At 36.3% G+C, this 16,702-nt stretch overlaps 1 protein-coding gene across 6 annotated transcripts in view; it reads left to right on the top strand.

Moving 5' to 3' along the window:
• The window catches only part of PAN3 (poly(A) specific ribonuclease subunit PAN3), a gene marked incomplete at both ends in the record, with an annotated part of 174,037 nt that overhangs the window by 125,688 nt on the left and 31,647 nt on the right, over positions 1-16,702 (top strand). For 5 of the 6 annotated variants that reach the window (XM_080689997.1, XM_080689996.1, XM_080689998.1 and 2 more), the window contains 2 exons: positions 12,036-12,283; positions 16,001-16,105. In XM_080689997.1, coding sequence (XP_080546123.1) covers positions 12,036-12,283; positions 16,001-16,105 — 353 coding nt within the window. The remainder of the gene's footprint in view (positions 1-12,035; positions 12,284-16,000; positions 16,106-16,702) is intronic. The other variant, XM_080690000.1, reaches the window with a different exon arrangement.

The raw sequence follows: 16,702 nt of genomic DNA on the forward strand, positions 1-16,702 counted from the left end.
AGTAACTGTATTTTTATGGCATTCATCAGCACAAGGGAATGTTGACTGCAACTGTGATATTATTTCATAACATTTTAATATATGGAATAATATTAATATATGGAGTAATGGACTGCAGGAAGTTTTCTCCAATAGATTGCTGCCCTTGGTGCAGTGTAGTTAAATAGAGTGTCTTGGGAATCTGACAGGTTTTATCAATTTAGGATTGTAAACACAGTATCTGTGGTGTTTGCTATTTACTTTTGGAGGTGTATTTGTAGTAATAACTTTGCTTTTTTATCTTGAGTATGATTATATAAGTCCATTAGTATAATTGTTCTTTTGGTTAAAGCCCTTAAATATTGCCCTTCTTATTAAAAAGATAAAAGATAATGCTTCCTGTATTTGTCCTCAGTTGAAGTTTGTTCAAGGTAAGATATATTTTGTCAGTCTCTAAACCATTCTTTTTACTGTGGTCAGATATGATAACTTACTGTAAAGAATTTAATTTGGTGTTGGAATTTTCGTAAAGTTTTAACATACTCTGGGTTTATCCAGGCTGCAGTGAACTGGAAAGAGTAACATTAGAATAACCAGACCTTTCCCTATCAGAATCTCCTTTACTCCAGATTCTTTCAAATTCCCCTTTTTCTTTTAGGATGCTGGGTGTTTTCACATTTGCCTTCAAATTGAGATGGCTGACATTTATGCTGCTTCATAGCTTGACCAGTTACTTGTCTTCTGCTCTGGACTTTTCCGTATACTCAGTACTCCTGGCTATGACAGCTGACATTCTAAAAGCTTGATGATCACAGTCAATGATGTTTTTAGCATCTTGGTTATTGGCATCAGAAAAGAAGAAGATTTCACCTTTATATCTATTTCTTTCCAACAAAATTATTTTGTGCTGATATGCCAATTATTTGTGCCAGTGAGTATAGGGAGAGAATTAGGGCACAGTTCTTCCATATTAGTAAGCAGTTGAATTATATGTGATATCTGCAGCAAAAGGTCAAAAAGAACAAAATGATGGGAATCATTTTCAAGTATGGGTATCAAGAATATATTGAGTAAAAGGGTATTTTATAAGAATAAGTTATAGTTTAGAGAATTTGTGTTGGCAAGGAGGGCTGTTGGTGATGTACTTCAAGAGAAAGAGCTTAGGATGTACATGGATACAACTAGCAGCATAGTGTTCTTGGGGAAACTGTGTAGACTCTTAAGAGACTTTCAAAGGAATCCTCATCTTTACAGTATTGCCCTCTTGTCTATGAATATGGGTTTCTGTCTTCCCATATCTTTGTTCCAAGTTGTCTTTCATATAGTAACTTAATTTTTTCTATGACATTTTAGAATTTTTTATGTTCAGTTCTTACATGTATTTTATTAGATTCATTCTTAGATGCTTATAGTATTTGCTGGTATAATTGGTATCATTAAAAATAATTTTTTCTAATAAATCATTCTAGTTTATAAATATGTAGTTAACTTTTGTATGTTTGTACTTTGGAAAACGATTATTTCTGTCATATTGTAGATTTTTGTATTTGGACAATTATATTTTCTCCAAGTGATAGTGTTCTTTCTTTCCTTGAAATCATTCATTCTGTTGAAGATAGGGCCTTTAGTATGATGTTATGTTTGTTTATTTTTTTATGCTCAAAATTTTTATTAAAATGATTTTTCAATCCGATTACAAATTATGACGATCATAAAGCAATTCGATTCCTCTTACTGCATCAAGTCATTTCTTTAATGATAATTTCAGAATGCATTACTAGGATTCCTCAAAACGCTTATTCTGCCCCTTAAATGTGTGGTCACTGTGTTGGCCTTTGTTAGGTGCTGTCTCTGTGTCTAGTACTTCAGGGAGAGGCTGTCATTGAATGGGAGATTTCTGATATTTGATTGATACTTGATTGGCAATCAAGCCCCTTTCGAGAAACTCTCCAAACTGACTACCAAATCAAGCCTATGTTCATTAGCCTGAAAATCTGAGGCCACCATTCTTACAACTTGTTTATTTATTTATTTTTTAAATTATTTTATTTTTTTAATTGGTGCATTGTAATCATATATCACATTGGAGTACAAGACTTGAGAGGATATACAAGCACACATCATCCAATTAGCCCTCATCCAGCCCCCATCCCATTCCCTCCCTCTCCCTAGATCCCATGCTTATTTGGTGATTAACTTTGATACATTTGTTTATGTACCTCCTGCAAAAAGAGGCTCCATCCTCCCCTATTCAATACCCTCTGATTGGTCACCTTAGTTGCTTCACTATAGGGCCCTTTCTATAGCTTGACCTCTTCATTTTGGCCCTTTCCTCCTAGTTTTTGCCAATTAGGGGAAGCATCTGATTTTTATTTTCTGCGATATTTCTCTGTGCATGCCACGTTGCAAGTACTGATCCCACTCTTGACGGCCCCAGTAGTGGCCTGGCTACCCGGTGGACTGATCCAGACCTCGCTGGTTCAAGCAGCGGCCTTGCCTCATGGGAGGCCCCGATTCTGGTCTCGCTGGCCCCGAGGCATTTGACCTCCAAGCTACACCCCCTACCCTATTTTTTATTCTTTATTTTGAAACTGGGTCTCACTGAGTTGCAGAGGGCCTCACTAAGTAGCTGAGGCTGTCCACAAACCGAGATCCTCCAGGTCTCAGCCTCCTGAATGCTGGGATTACAAGTGTGCGCCACCACGCCCAGCTGATGTTATGTTTAAATGGTCATAGTTGGCATTTTTGTCTTGTTCCTAAATTGAAAAAAAAAAAGGAATTTTTTTCAATTGTGGAAGTCTACAGTCTGGGATCTTAGATACATTTGTTTCTAACAGAACACCCTTTTTTGACCTGTAATTAAAGAAAGTATTGTTTTTATTATTTCCTGGAATGGAAAATAACCTTAACATTCATTCATGAGGCATTTATTCAGTGGTTCTTAATAGACAACAACGTGAGGTAGACAGAAGTTTTCACTATTATGGAGGTCACAGCTTTCACTTTTTGTTTGACTTTTGTTTGAATTGTTCACAATTATCATGAAAATAAAAACATTTTAGCTGATGAGCATTGCTATGTTGTCTTTAAGATGTCAGAATGTATGACAGTATTTATTCATAAATTACTCTTTTAATAAATACCTAATGAAAAATTTTTCTCTATGCGTCTGAGAAGAGAAAAATTATAAGGAGAGTTTTTTTCTTCAACTACTCATTTCTAATTAAGTTTATACTTAGATATTTTAGCTTTTTATTGCAAATTAATGTAAAAGGATGTGTGTGTGTGTGTGTGTGTGTGTGTGTGTGTGTGTGTGTGTATTGAGTTAGTGGAGTTTTAGCTTCACTCTCTTTTACCCAGCAATTATTTGAATATTAATTATTTTTGTTGAGATGATTCTCATATGAAATTTATCCTCTAAAAGCATATTAGGGAGACTGAAGCAGGAGAATTGAAAGTTCAAGTGCAAAATGCCTTTCTACACCGGTGGCAACTTAGCAAGATACTGTCTCAAAATAAAAATAAAGAAGGCTGGAGATGAAGTCCAGTGGTACAATGCTCCTGGGTTCAATCCCCAGTACCACCCTAATATGTGGCTTTTTTTGTGCTCAACTTACTTTGGTTCCATCCATATTGTAGCATAAATTATTTTCTTTCCTTTTATGAGTAAACAGTATTGCACTATATGTGGACAATATATTTTATTTACCTATTTTCAGTTGATTGACATTTGTGTTGCTTCTACTTTTTGACAATGGTGAATAATACAATGGTGAACAAGTACGATTTTTTGTATAGACATATTTTCACTTCTGTTGGATAATAGGCTCAGTAGTGGAATTTCCAGGTTGTAGGGTAGGTTACTCTGTTTAACAGTCTAAGGAACTGCTGAATCATTTCCAAGGTAATGGTACTGTGTTATGTTTCTGCCAGCAGTGTACAAGAGTTCCAGTTTCTCCATTTCCTCACTGTTTGCTATCATTCATGTTTTTTATCATAGCCATCTTAGTGGGTATGAAATGGTATATAACATTGTGGTTTGGGTTTTAATGTCTTTAATGCTAATGATACTGCGTTTCTTTTCGTCTGCTTATCATCATTTATTTGGCTTCTTTAGAGAAATGTCTATTCAAATCGTTTGTTCAGGTTTTTATTAAGTTTAATTTGTAAAAGTTCTCTTTACAAAGTTTTAAGTTTTAATGAAGCCCAATTTAAATATTTTTCTTTTGGTTATTTGTACTTTAGGTGTCATATGTATCTTAAAGCACTTCTCAACTGAAGGTCACAAAAGATTATACATATGCTTTTTTTCTTAGAGTTTTATCTTTATTTTTAGGTTTTTGATGCACTTTGAAGTAATTTTTGTATGTGGTATTAAGTAACTGTTGGATGTTGAATACTTAGTTTCTATTTTATGTGATAGTCACCCTACATGTTTAATTTGCATATTCTTTACTAGAAGATATAGGCAGTAAAAATATCAATACTCAATACTGAGGCTATTTGGGGGGGGGGAGTACTGAGGATTGAACCCCAGGGTGCCTCACACATGCTAGGCAAGTGCTATACCTCTAAGCTACACCCCCAGTCCCAGTACAAGATTTTTTTAAATGACTTTGAGCCTTTCTGCCCATTTTCATTATTGTAGATGTCTAGGATTTTAGTTATATTGCTACTTTATCTCAGGCTAGTTTTCCTATTTCATGCATTTTGGGGATGAAATTTTCTTATTAATGTTGACTATTTTCTGCCAAATAGACATGAGTGACAAACCTCACAAATGTCTGTATTTTCCTCCTCTTTTATGGATTGTGTGTAAACTTCAAGATGAACATTACCTCTTTCCTTATAGAGCAAGCTATGCTCTTCTGTTGCTTGTTGCTGGTGCAATCTTTTATAATTTGTGGGGGTTTTATTTTTTACTTTTATTTTTATTTTTGGTGGTACTGGGGTTCCTGGAAACCCTTCTACCTTGGGGCTACACTCCCAGATCTATTTTTATATTTTTATTTGGAAACAGGGTCTCTTAAGCCAGCGAGGCTGGCTTCTAACTTGTGCAATCCTCCTGTCTCTGCCTCCCAAATGCGGGGATTACAAGCGTGCACCACCATGCCCAGCTCTTATAATGTTTTTTAAAAAACAATTTGTCTCTTTTCTGGTAGCTGTTAAGATTATTTTATTTGTCTTTAGCATGTCACTAGTTTACATAACTTGTCAGGAGGAGGTTATTTTTGTTTCCTGCTCAGAACTCCCTTGCTCATGACTCGTTAATGAGGATTTCTATGGTGAACTAATTCTTGAAAATCACAGTGTTTTCTCTTCGAATATTTCTCCTCCAGCATGCTTTTCTTTTGCTCCTGGATTAATCACTCTTTCACATTTTTTCAAGTTTTATTTCTAGACAATGTCCTCAGCTCCTTCTTCTGGTTTACAGTTTCTTTTTATTGCATCAAAACACCATGTAACTCATCAGTTGAGGTTTTCTTTCCTTTAGTTTTAATGCTCATATTTTTTCACCCTTAAAAAGCATATCTTGCTCTGTTTAAAGAACAAATGTGAACCGGGCATGGTGGCGCACTCTTGTAATCCCTGCACTTGGGAGGCTGAGACAGGAGGATCGCGCAGGTTCGAAGACAGCCTCAGCTACTTAGTGAGGCTCTCAGCAACTTAGTGAGACCCTGTTTCCAAATAAAATATAAAAAAAGGGTCTGGGAGTATAGCCCAGAGGTAGAAAGCCTCTGGGTTCCATCCCCAGTACCACCAAAAAAAAAAAAAAAAAAGAACAAATGTGTTATTTGTTTGAGATGTTTGTCATTTCTTTCATTGTCTTAATCATTTTATTACTAAATGTCTTTTTTTTTTTTTTTTTTTTTTAGTGTCTTGCAGTGTTCTGTTATCTGAGGTGTCTTGTGCAAAGGGTGTTAATTCTCAAGTACATTGTATATGCCAATTCTTATTTTGGAGTTTTTTTAAGTAGTAGTATTTTCTGAGGAGGGTTTCTATATGCTCTGGGTTTGTGAAAATATTCACCAAAGTAGGTTAGTGTTGTTTCATCCAGGTGTGTATAGGGTTTTGCTAGATCTAGTAGAATTCTATGTTAATTTCTTTTGGGGACTCTTAGAACATGAAGTTTAATGAGAATTTTTCATATCTGTATGAGACAGGCATGCATTACTATTTCTCTCACTTATTTAATTTTTAGCTCAATATTTGTTCATATTTATGAGGTATAGTACAATTTGATACAGTGTATAATGATCAGAGTAATTAATTAGCTTTTTCATTTCCTCAAACAAGCCCAACCTTCCAACCTTCGTTCTTTAGGTTTTTTTGGTTTTGTGGCTGATAGGTAGAAATTTTCAGGTCCTACATTCACAGGTGGTGCAGCTTTGCCAGGATTATCATACTACACAGGGATTTTAGTTTCATTCTCTACTTTTTTCTTCTTCTTCCTCCTCCTCCTCCTCCTCCTCCTCCTTTCCTCCTCCTCCTATGATACTAGGGATTGAACCCAGGGGCATTCCTCCTCCTCCTCCTCCTCCTCCTCTTCCTCCTCCTCCTCCTCCTCCTCCTCTTCCTCCTCCTCCTCCTCCTCCTCCTCCTCTTCCGGTACTAGGGATTGAACCTAAGGGGCATTCCACCTTCAAGCTACACTCTCAGGCTTTTCTAAATTCTTTATTTGGAAGCAGAATTCACTAAGCTGCAGAGGGCCTCAGTAAGTAGCTGAGACTGTCTGTGAATTTATGATCCTCCTGTCTCCATGTTCCACCACGCCTGGCCAATTTTCTGCATTTTATAGACTTAAACTTCATTCCATATGCCCCTGTGGGCATTAAAACCTCAGCTTGTAGAGAATGTATCTGGCTTGGGTTGTGATTTTTTTTGTTCAAATCTCTTGGCTTTAAATTTTGCATTCTGTGTTCTTTAAATCTCAGCTACAAGCCGGGTATGGTGGCACACGCTTGTAATCCTCGTGCTTGGGAGGCGGAGACAGGAGGATCACGCGGGTTTGGAGCCAGCCATGCTGGCTTAAGAGACCCTGTTTTCAAATTTAAAAAAGTATAAGGCCGGGCGTGGTGGCGCACGCTTGTAATCCCCGCGCTTGGGAGGCGGAGACAGGAGGATCGCGCAGGTTCGAAGCCAGCCGCGCTGGCGTAAGAGACCCTGTTTCAAAAATATAAAATAGGTCTGGGAGTGTAGCCCAGAGGAAGAAGGGCTTCCAGGAACCCCAGTACCACCAAAAAAAAAAAAAAAAAAAAAAAAAAAAAAAAAAATTTAAAAAAGTATAAAAATAGGTCTGGGAGTGTAGCCCGGAGGGTAGAAGGGTTTCCAGGAACCCCAGTACCACCAAAAATTTAAAAAATCAAAAAAATCAAAAAAAATCTCAGCTACATTTTTTAATCTGCAGTATTATATTTTATATCAGAGTTTTATATGTTCATAACATTAGTGGGTTGAAGGAGGTTTTTTGTTTAGTTTGTCATTTTACAAAAGTAATATCTGTATCAGGAAGTATTGATTTGTATATATTTTGTAATCATTTACTTTAATGAATTTTGTCATTATTTATAAGTATTTGTTCTTTCTTTTGGGATTTCTAGAAATAAAATTAGGTCATCCAAAAACAATGATACTTTTGCCTCATAAATTAACTGAAATTTTGTATATCTTATTTCTTTATTTTAATTACATGGTTACTACCTCCAATGGATATTCTTATATTGCTCTTCACTTTTAATTGATCTGAGTACTTTTCTTTTTATGGTACTAAGGATTGAACCCAAGGGCAGTCTACTTCCGAGCTACACCCCCAACTCTATTTCTTTATTTTGAAACAGGGTCTCACTAAATTGCAGCTGTCCTCACAAATCACTGAGGCTAGCCATGAACCTGAGATTTCCTTTCTCAGCCTTCCAAGTACTGTGATTACAAGCCTGTGCCACCAGGCCTGGCTTGATTTGAATACTCTTAAGAAACATTTTTAAATGTCCTAAAGCAGTTAATTTGTGTGACTTAAATATCTCAGTTTACATATTCACTTAAATTATACTGCAGTTATTAAATGTCACCAAACTGTCATTCTAGCAGTAAATAACTAAAGTCATACAAAAATAAAATATAAAAGTGAAATATTTCTAACTCAGGATATTTTAAATACAAATTTTTATTCTTCAAGAATATTTTTAACGCAAGTCTTTTGTGTGTTACTGTATTTGATTTGTGCTTTGTTAATTGAGTGTCAGGTGATGTCAGGGTGTTGTAATCACCACACGTAGCTCTTCCCCTTTCGTGCAAGGAAAGAGAATATTTATATGAGAGAGAAATGAAATGTCTAATGAGAAAGCAAGAACGTCTTTTATATTTGATGTATATCATTATTAACAGAAAACCTTTAATTTTATTATAGTGAAGAGATTTCTGAAACCCTTTTAGCAAAAATATTTCTGTAGCTAAACTTTGAATAATAGGCAATGGAAAGTGTAAATTTTTATTAAGAATTCTTAATTTTGAATCATCTACCGTTGATTTAAGTAGAATTTGTTCATTTTTAATTCAGTACTCTTTTAAAACTACTTATTTCTATAGTGTGTTTGTACTTCATCCTACTTATAATTTAGTGTCATATGTAAGCACTTAATACTGGATATTGTTATGGTATTGTCATCATAATGCTAAGTGCAAAATGCCTTTCTCCAAGCAACTATGTGGGCATTTTACTCAGCTCTTTAACACATTTGTTAAATATGGAGATGAAAAAAGTCTATACCTTTTGTGGAAAGATGTGGTATGCTTATTCTTTAGTGGTTAATTTCATTTCTAGCTTCCTATAGAATATAAGTATCCTTTTATCCTTTGGATAGTGATGTTTAATCCGTGAACGTATTTTACTCAGAATGTATTTAAATAACTCCAGTCAGCCTCAGCTTAGGTATGTGAAGTCCAATTTCAGTGCTGTCACCTGGCATTAAAATAACTTTACAAAATTAGAAAAATGTAAGGGAAATCTTGATGCAGTATGGTATAAATTACATCATACATGTATTATTATTATTATTATTATTATTATTATTATTATTATTTATTTTTACCTTAGAAAAAGCCAGGTGTGCTGATGCATGCCTACTATCCCAGCTACTCCAGAGGATGAGATGGGAAAATTACTTGAGCCTCGGAGTTTGAGACTAGTGTGGACAACATCTTGAGACCCTGACACAAACAAAAATCCTTATTTACTAGACCATAGAGTACTTGTGATACTATTTCTGAATATTCAGCCTTAAATATAGAGAGACTCTACTTGTTTGAATTAAGTACCTAATATGGGGTCAGAATATTTCCCACCACCCAAGCTGCACCTTCCCCTCCTGAATAGCTTCAGTAGGCACACTAAAGCTACTAAACATAGTTATGGATACCATTTCTTTTTCTCCCTCCCTCTTTTCTTTTCTCTTTTCTTTTCTTTTCTTTTCTTTTCTTTTCTTTTCTTTTCTTTTCTTTCTCTTCTTCAGTACTGGGGATTTAACCCAGGGGCATTCCACCTCCAAGCTACACATACCCCAGCCCTACTTTTTATTCTTTAGTTTTGAGACAGGATCTAAGTTGAAGAGGGCTTAAGTAGCTGAGGCTGACCATGAACCTGTAATTCTCTTGTCTCAGCCTCCCAACTACTGGGATTACAAGCTTGTGCCACCATACCGGGTTTCTCTTTTTCCTTAAAAGATTTAGGAATGAATAATTTTAGAGCATTTTGACTGAGCAAACAGACCTTGGAATCAAATAGATCTGAGTTTAAATCTTGAGACTCTTGTTTACCAATCTATAGTTTCCCTTAAAATAGTTATTTTGGCCTTTAAGTTACTTTCTTCCTCTATGAAATGAATATGGTAGATCTCAAAGGGTGGTCGGGAGGATGAAGTAGAGTGAAACATGTAGAACACTTTAGATTAGCTTCTGACACACGACAAATATTCAAGAAGTATAGCCGTACTTGTTGCTGTTACGTAATGTAAAGGTAGTAAGCAAATTTACTTGTATTAAAAGACTTTGCCAGTTTCGTCTTAGATAACTTAGAGGCTAGCTCTAGGAGATCATGTAAATGCATTTTATAGTAGAAAACTTAGTATGTATACTAAACAGTCTAATCTTTACAATTTTGCTGTATTGATAAGCCTGCAATTAACTATAATACAGAAATTGATAAAAATAGCTTTGAAACAGTTGAAAATAAAAATTAGGGTTATATTTCAGTATGGTAATGACTTCATAAATATGTATTTTTGAGGGGTTTAATTTTTTTAAGTTTTGGGGGGGGTTTTTACTTATATGGAACACATACTTGCGAATTCCTGGCCTATTTTAATGTCATTAGAGCAGTAGATAGTACTAGGTTGGAAGTTCAGAGATTTGGATTTTAGTATTGGCTTTGCTATTAACTTTGTGCATATGTGCATGGTTAAATAGCATAACTTCCCCATGCCTAAGTTCTGGTCTGTGCCATGTTAATTATAACCTGACCTACCTCACCTACCTATCTACTTAGTTGCTCAGGAAATCAGAGGAAATAATTATGTTGAGGCTCTTTAGAAAGTACAAAGGACAGATTTGGAGGACAGATAAGTGTTGTTTATTTTAAGCTTATTTTTGTTCTTTTGAATATTTTCTTAAAGCATGGCATTGACTTCTTTATGTGAGATGTGGTATGTAACTTCTGTGGTAAAGCTCTTTAGGCATTTCCCAAATAGCCAGAAAGCAGTTCCTGGATAAGTGTGATATTTTAGGAAATGTAATTGTAGCTCTAGATATTCTTTCCACTCTCTTCTCAGAACTGATCACCTCCATTAAACTTTTTATAAACTCTGCCTACTTTTAATTAATTTTATTTCATCTGCATTTATGCATGTAATTTATAGTATATTAATTTCTATTATAGTGTTTTTGTGAGTCATTTTAAATGTCTTTTACATGTGGTTTGGTCTTCTTTTCTCAGCTGGCTTGGAATCTCCTAAAGGGTAAAGACATTTGTTCTTTCCCTTTCTCCAGGATAAATTCATAATAGAGGGCGCTCTGCTAGTAATGGGTTCTTGTTGATTATGATTGAATAAAACTTTCAGTGGACCCTTTGGATATCAATTTTCCTCATTTTTAAAAGTATGCATCGCCAGGCGTGGTGGCCCACGCTTGTAATCCCAGCATTTGGGAGGTTGAGACCGGAGGATCACAGTTCACAGACAGCCTCAGCTACTTAGGCTCTCCGCAACTTAGTGAGACCCTGTTTCAAAATAAAGAATAAAAATCAGGGCAGGGGGGTGTAGCTTGGAGGTCAAATGCCCCTAGGTTCCATCCCCAGACCCGTAAAAATAAATAAAATAAATAAATAAATAAATAAATGAAATAAAAAATATGCATCTGCAGCAATTTTCAGTTGTTTTAGTGTATGCCTAGTTAGAATTAAGAACAAAAGGCATCAAAACAGTACATTGCTTAAATTTTTAAAATGGAGTGTTTAAGCTACCATATATTTATTTCAAGTTTTTTCATTTTCAAAAAAATTGTTTCTGGGAAAAAATATTCAGTTGATCTACCAGATAATTTGAAATTTAATGCCATAATATTTGGGGGAAATGTGGCATTTATGTTAATAGCTTTAAATGATTCTTAGTATAAAATGAAATAATTTTTATAAAAGGCATAATTTTATAAAGAGTTCATTCTGTTGCTTCCTTGCATTTTTCCATTAAATTAATTTACTAACTTTTTGGTGATTCTTACCATTGAAGTTTCTGATGTAAACTCTGATATAAAGGAGACTATTCCTGTAATAAAGCGCTAATTTATTTGGAAATGACTACATTTGAGTAAATAAACTTCTTTGAATTTGCTTTAATCAGTGTTCCCTAAAACAAAAACAAGATAAAATTATGTCATTTATTTTGGACTTAAGATTTGCTGAAGATGATGTTTCTTCCAAATGAATGTTTGTATCTTACTTTCCAGATTTTTTTTCTCTTTAAAACCAATTACTGCTCCACTAAGAAACTTTTTAATATCTTTTTCAGGAATGTCATTGTCTGCTGGATCTTCTCCTCTTCATTCCCCCAAGATAACTCCACATACTTCTCCTGCTCCCAGAAGAAGAAGTCACACTCCAAATCCAGCAAGTTACATGGTGCCTTCTAGTGCCTCTACACCTGTTAATAATCCTGTTTCTCAGACTCCATCTTCTGGTCAGGTGATCCAGAAGGAAACCGTTGGTGGGACAACTTACTTCTATACGGACACAACTCCAGCACCTCTGACTGGAATGGTATGTCTACATCAAGTAGGAGATGTCGGTACTCTTAGGGAAATTCCTTCTTACTAATAAGGAAGTGTACCTCCCTCTTAGGTCTTTTTATTGTGATTTAAAAGGGTATTTCATTTTCTCATTCACTCTTCTCAAATTAATGTTTTTGCCTTACTAATAACTTGTTTTAGACAAATATGGTTTTAATCAGAATTTGGTTTATATTCATGCTCTATTATAGTATTTGCATCTGGGCTGTTTCGCATATGGGATTTTCTGATATTCATGCTAACTAAAGTTGATGTTTGCTAACTTTTGTGTATAGGCACTTGTTAGGTAGATAGTTTTCTTTCTAGGAAGAAGTTGAAGGAAGTAGATGGCATCAGTAGTTATTGAAAGCAAACTGAAGCTGGGAGTGGTGGCACACACTGTAATCCCAGTACTCGGGAGGCTTGGACAGGATGGTCACAGGTTTGTTGCCAGCCTCAGCAATTTAGCAAAATAAAATAGGGCTGGGGATGTAGAATGCCCCTGGATTTAAACCTCAGTAAACACACACACACACACACACACACACACACACACACACACACACACACACACTTTCCTCAGATGACAGAGTAATTGAACAGCTATATATGTGGAGAGTGGAATCATATGTAGTAATAAAAGCCTGCAGTATGGGTTATTGCTAAGGGAGAATATTCAGAACAAAGGGAGTCCTGAGTTTGGACAAGGAAAGAGATACCAAAGGACTGGTGATGGAGAGAAGAACTGTGAAACAAATGGACAGAGGGAGGGAGGCTCAGAAAAACAAAAATACAAAGATCAAGAGAGGACAAACATGGCCAGAAGGGAACATTTCTTCTCAGATTGAATTAGTGAAATCAAGAGAGAGGGAGAAGGAACAAGTCCAGGAAAATATAGAAAGGAGGGCAGGAAAAGCCAGAGTGGTAGAGATTGGAGGAAAAAGAAGGAAACATCATCCTGCCTCATGAACTGACCCTCTTTTAGCTTCATTATTTTGTCTATGTTTAAAAATTACTATTTTTTTTTTTTTTACTCTAGAGAAAATAGTAGTTGAAATGTTGGTGAGTAAGAAAGGCAAAACCCATTGAGGAAATTGGTTCAAATCATAGACATTTAGCAATCCTAGATGATTGGCTTATTTGAAAAGTAGATTTGTCTTTTAGTACTCATATTTCTCCCCCCATCAAATTAGCAAGTTATTTTTATTTTATTTTAATTTTTTTTTGTGGTACTGGGGGTGGGACCCAGAGGCTTTCTACCTCCGGGCTATACTCCCAGCCCTATTTTATATTTTATTTTTGAAACAGGGTCTCACTAAGTTGCTGAAAGCCTCACTAAATAGGCTGGCTTCGAACCTGCGTGATCCTCCTGTCTCAGCCTCCCAAGCACGGGGATTACAAGCGTGCGCCACCACGCCTGGCTTAGCAAGTTATTTTGATCAGTAAATTAAGTTTTACTAAAACATGACTTAAGTGAAAAGAGAACAGATTTCTTTTAATTTTTAAGGGCCTAGTTCTTTCATAGTTTGACACTCTCAAGTCTTCATGCTTCTGAGACTGTTGTACAATGAGAATAGTAACACCCAACCACTATATGAGAAATAAATGTGAGCTGGGTGTGGTTGTGCACGCTTGTAATCCCAGTGCTTGGGAGGCTGAGACAGGAGGATTGCACAGGTTCGAAGCCAGCCTCAGCTACTTAGTGAGTCTCTCAGCAACTTAGTGAGACCCTGTTTCCAAAGAAAGAATAAAATAGGTCTGGGAGGATAACCCAGAGGTAGAAAAGCCCCTGAGTTCCACTCCCAGTACTACCCCCAAAAAAGGAAATAAATGTGAAAATATGTATAGAAATAATTGTAAATCATGTGAAATGCTTAAAAACAGCTAATAGTTTTGAAACTTTTTAAAAATGAGAAATCTTATAAAATTTATTAAAGAACAGTTTGTCCAACAGAACCTCAGGTAACTGAGGTAGATACTTACCTTGTTCTTTCCAAGTAAAGATTTCATCAGTTTCACCCTTTTGAAACTTACTGTATTTTACAGTTATTTATCTTTTTTGTATTTTATAATATTTGTAAAAAGAAGAACTGTGGTTTAATCTCTACAGACATCCTTTTTTCACAAAACTATCTGCTATTTTTACAGAGATAAGGGATGGCGCATTTTATAATGTTTCCCCCCTCCAACCCACTCTTAAAATATGCTTTTAGCAGCCTGAAGTAGCGAAGGAAAATTGTGCTGGTAAAAGGAAACCAAAGCACAAAGAAGGAGGTAGTATTCTTCCTATGAATCCAGGTTAAAGGAAACCTCACAGATAGTGCAAAATCACTTTCCAGTTGAGATGCAGAGTGGGGTAATCATATGAGGGTGACATGGAACATTTGCTGCTTTCACTTTCTAAAGAGAGACAAAGTTTCATTTGAAAAGTGATAAAGAGGGTGCTAGCCGGGCGTGGTGGCGCACCCTTGTAATCCCAGCATTTGGGAGGTTGAGACCTGAGGATCTTGGTTGGCAGATAGCCTCAGCTACTACTTAGTGAGGCCCTCTGCAACTTAGTGAGACCCTGTTTCAAAATAAAGAATAAAAAATAGGGCAGGGGGTGTAGCTTGGAGGTCAAATGCCCCTGGGTTCCATCCCCAGACCCCCCCCCCCCAAAAAAAAAAGAAGGTGCTGAATGAGGTAGTTGCAAACCTGCAATACCAGAGACTTGGTAGGTTGAGATAAGAGCACTGCAAGTTTGAGGCCACTGCAATTTTGAGACAGCATTCTAGTGAGACACTGTCTTAAAATTAAGGGGTGGCGGTTCATTATATAGCTCAGTGGCAGAAAACCCCTAGGTTCAATCTCAGCACTGCCAAAAAAAAAAAAGAGTACAAGGATAGAGCCAGGTGTGGTGGCGCACACTTGTAATCCCCGCACTTGGGAGGCTGAGACAGGAGGATTGTGGTTCGTGGGCAGCCTCAGCTCCTTGGTGAGGCCCTTTGCAACTCGGTGAGACCCTGTTTCAAAATAAAGAATAAAAATAGGACTGGGGGTGTAGCTCAGAGGTAGAATGCCCCTGAGTCCCATCTCCAGTACCAGAAAAAAAAAGTACAAGGACAAAGAAGAAAGTAGAGTGATGAAATGAGTCCAGCCAGAAAACGGAGGACAGAGAAGGTGAGAGCAGAGCTAGCGACTGCTGTGGTTTTCTTGGAAGGTGAAGGTCTTGGTACTTCCTCCTGCTCACTTAAACTGCTGACCAGAGTAAGTGAGCTCTCTGCACTGTGGAAGTTTAAATTGTTTTACAGGTGTCTAGATAATATTTGGGTTAGGATGTCCACAGATTTTCTGAAGGGGAATCATGGCAGTGTTAATCATCTCATTGTATCCATATACCTTTAAACTCCTGCCTTCTTCCTCTCTTCCAAATGCTTTTAAAGAATGCCTGTGAACTATTTATATATGTAGATATATATTTCTTCCAATGAACTACTTTTGCCTTCTCGTTGGAGCTTAAATGTTACCATATCTGAAGAAATGTTTTATTTTTCATTAGAAAACATTCTGATAATAGCTGTCCTCTGAGGTGGGAAATAATTGTAAATCATGATTTCACTATTATTTAAAGATTTAAAATGTATCAAAATTTGTCAGTCATGTAAAAAAAAATAAAGCTTATCAATTCAGAAAAACTGGTGATTATATTTCCCCCTCCCTACCGTTTTAGGTATTTCCAAACTATCATATTTATCCTCCAACTGCACCTCACGTTGCTTATATGCAGCCGAAAGCAAACGCACCTTCCTTCTTCATGGCTGATGAGCTCCGGCAGGTATGCATTCCTAGTTCCTGGAGCCAGCAAGTGCACCTGCACACTATTGATGCTAGGAGATTTCCTTTATCTCATTAGACTACTTAATCACATACACCGTACAAATGCAGACAGAATTTAGAATTTATCCATTTAATATTTAAAATAATTGTTTTAGGATATAAAGCCTAGGATATTTAAATGGGCTTTCTGTACTTCACATCTTTTGTATTATAAGGACTTTTTTTTAGTATGTATAGAATTTAAATACTTTCTAACCATTAATCTACTTTTGCTTCTAGATAAAGAGAATAAATATTTAAGAAGCACAGAAATGAGCTTCATTTTAAAAGAGCCCAGTATTTTTCTAAAAGTAGGTTTTATAAAATAAGCTAGCTTAAGCCGGGCATGGTGGCGCACGCTTGTAATCCCAGCATACGGGAGGCTGAGACCAGAGGACCGCGGTTCGCGGACAGTCTCAGGTACTTAATGAGGCCCTCTGCAACTCAGTGAGACCTGGTTTCAAAATAAAGAATTAAAAAAAAAAAAATAGGGCAGGGGGTGTAGCTCAGAGGTCAATGCCCCTGGGTTTCACCCCCAGACCCGCATAAATAAATA

The sequence above is a fragment of the Muscardinus avellanarius genome (assembly GCF_963383645.1).
Source record: "Muscardinus avellanarius genome assembly, chromosome: 2".
NCBI lineage: Eukaryota > Metazoa > Chordata > Mammalia > Rodentia > Gliridae > Muscardinus > Muscardinus avellanarius.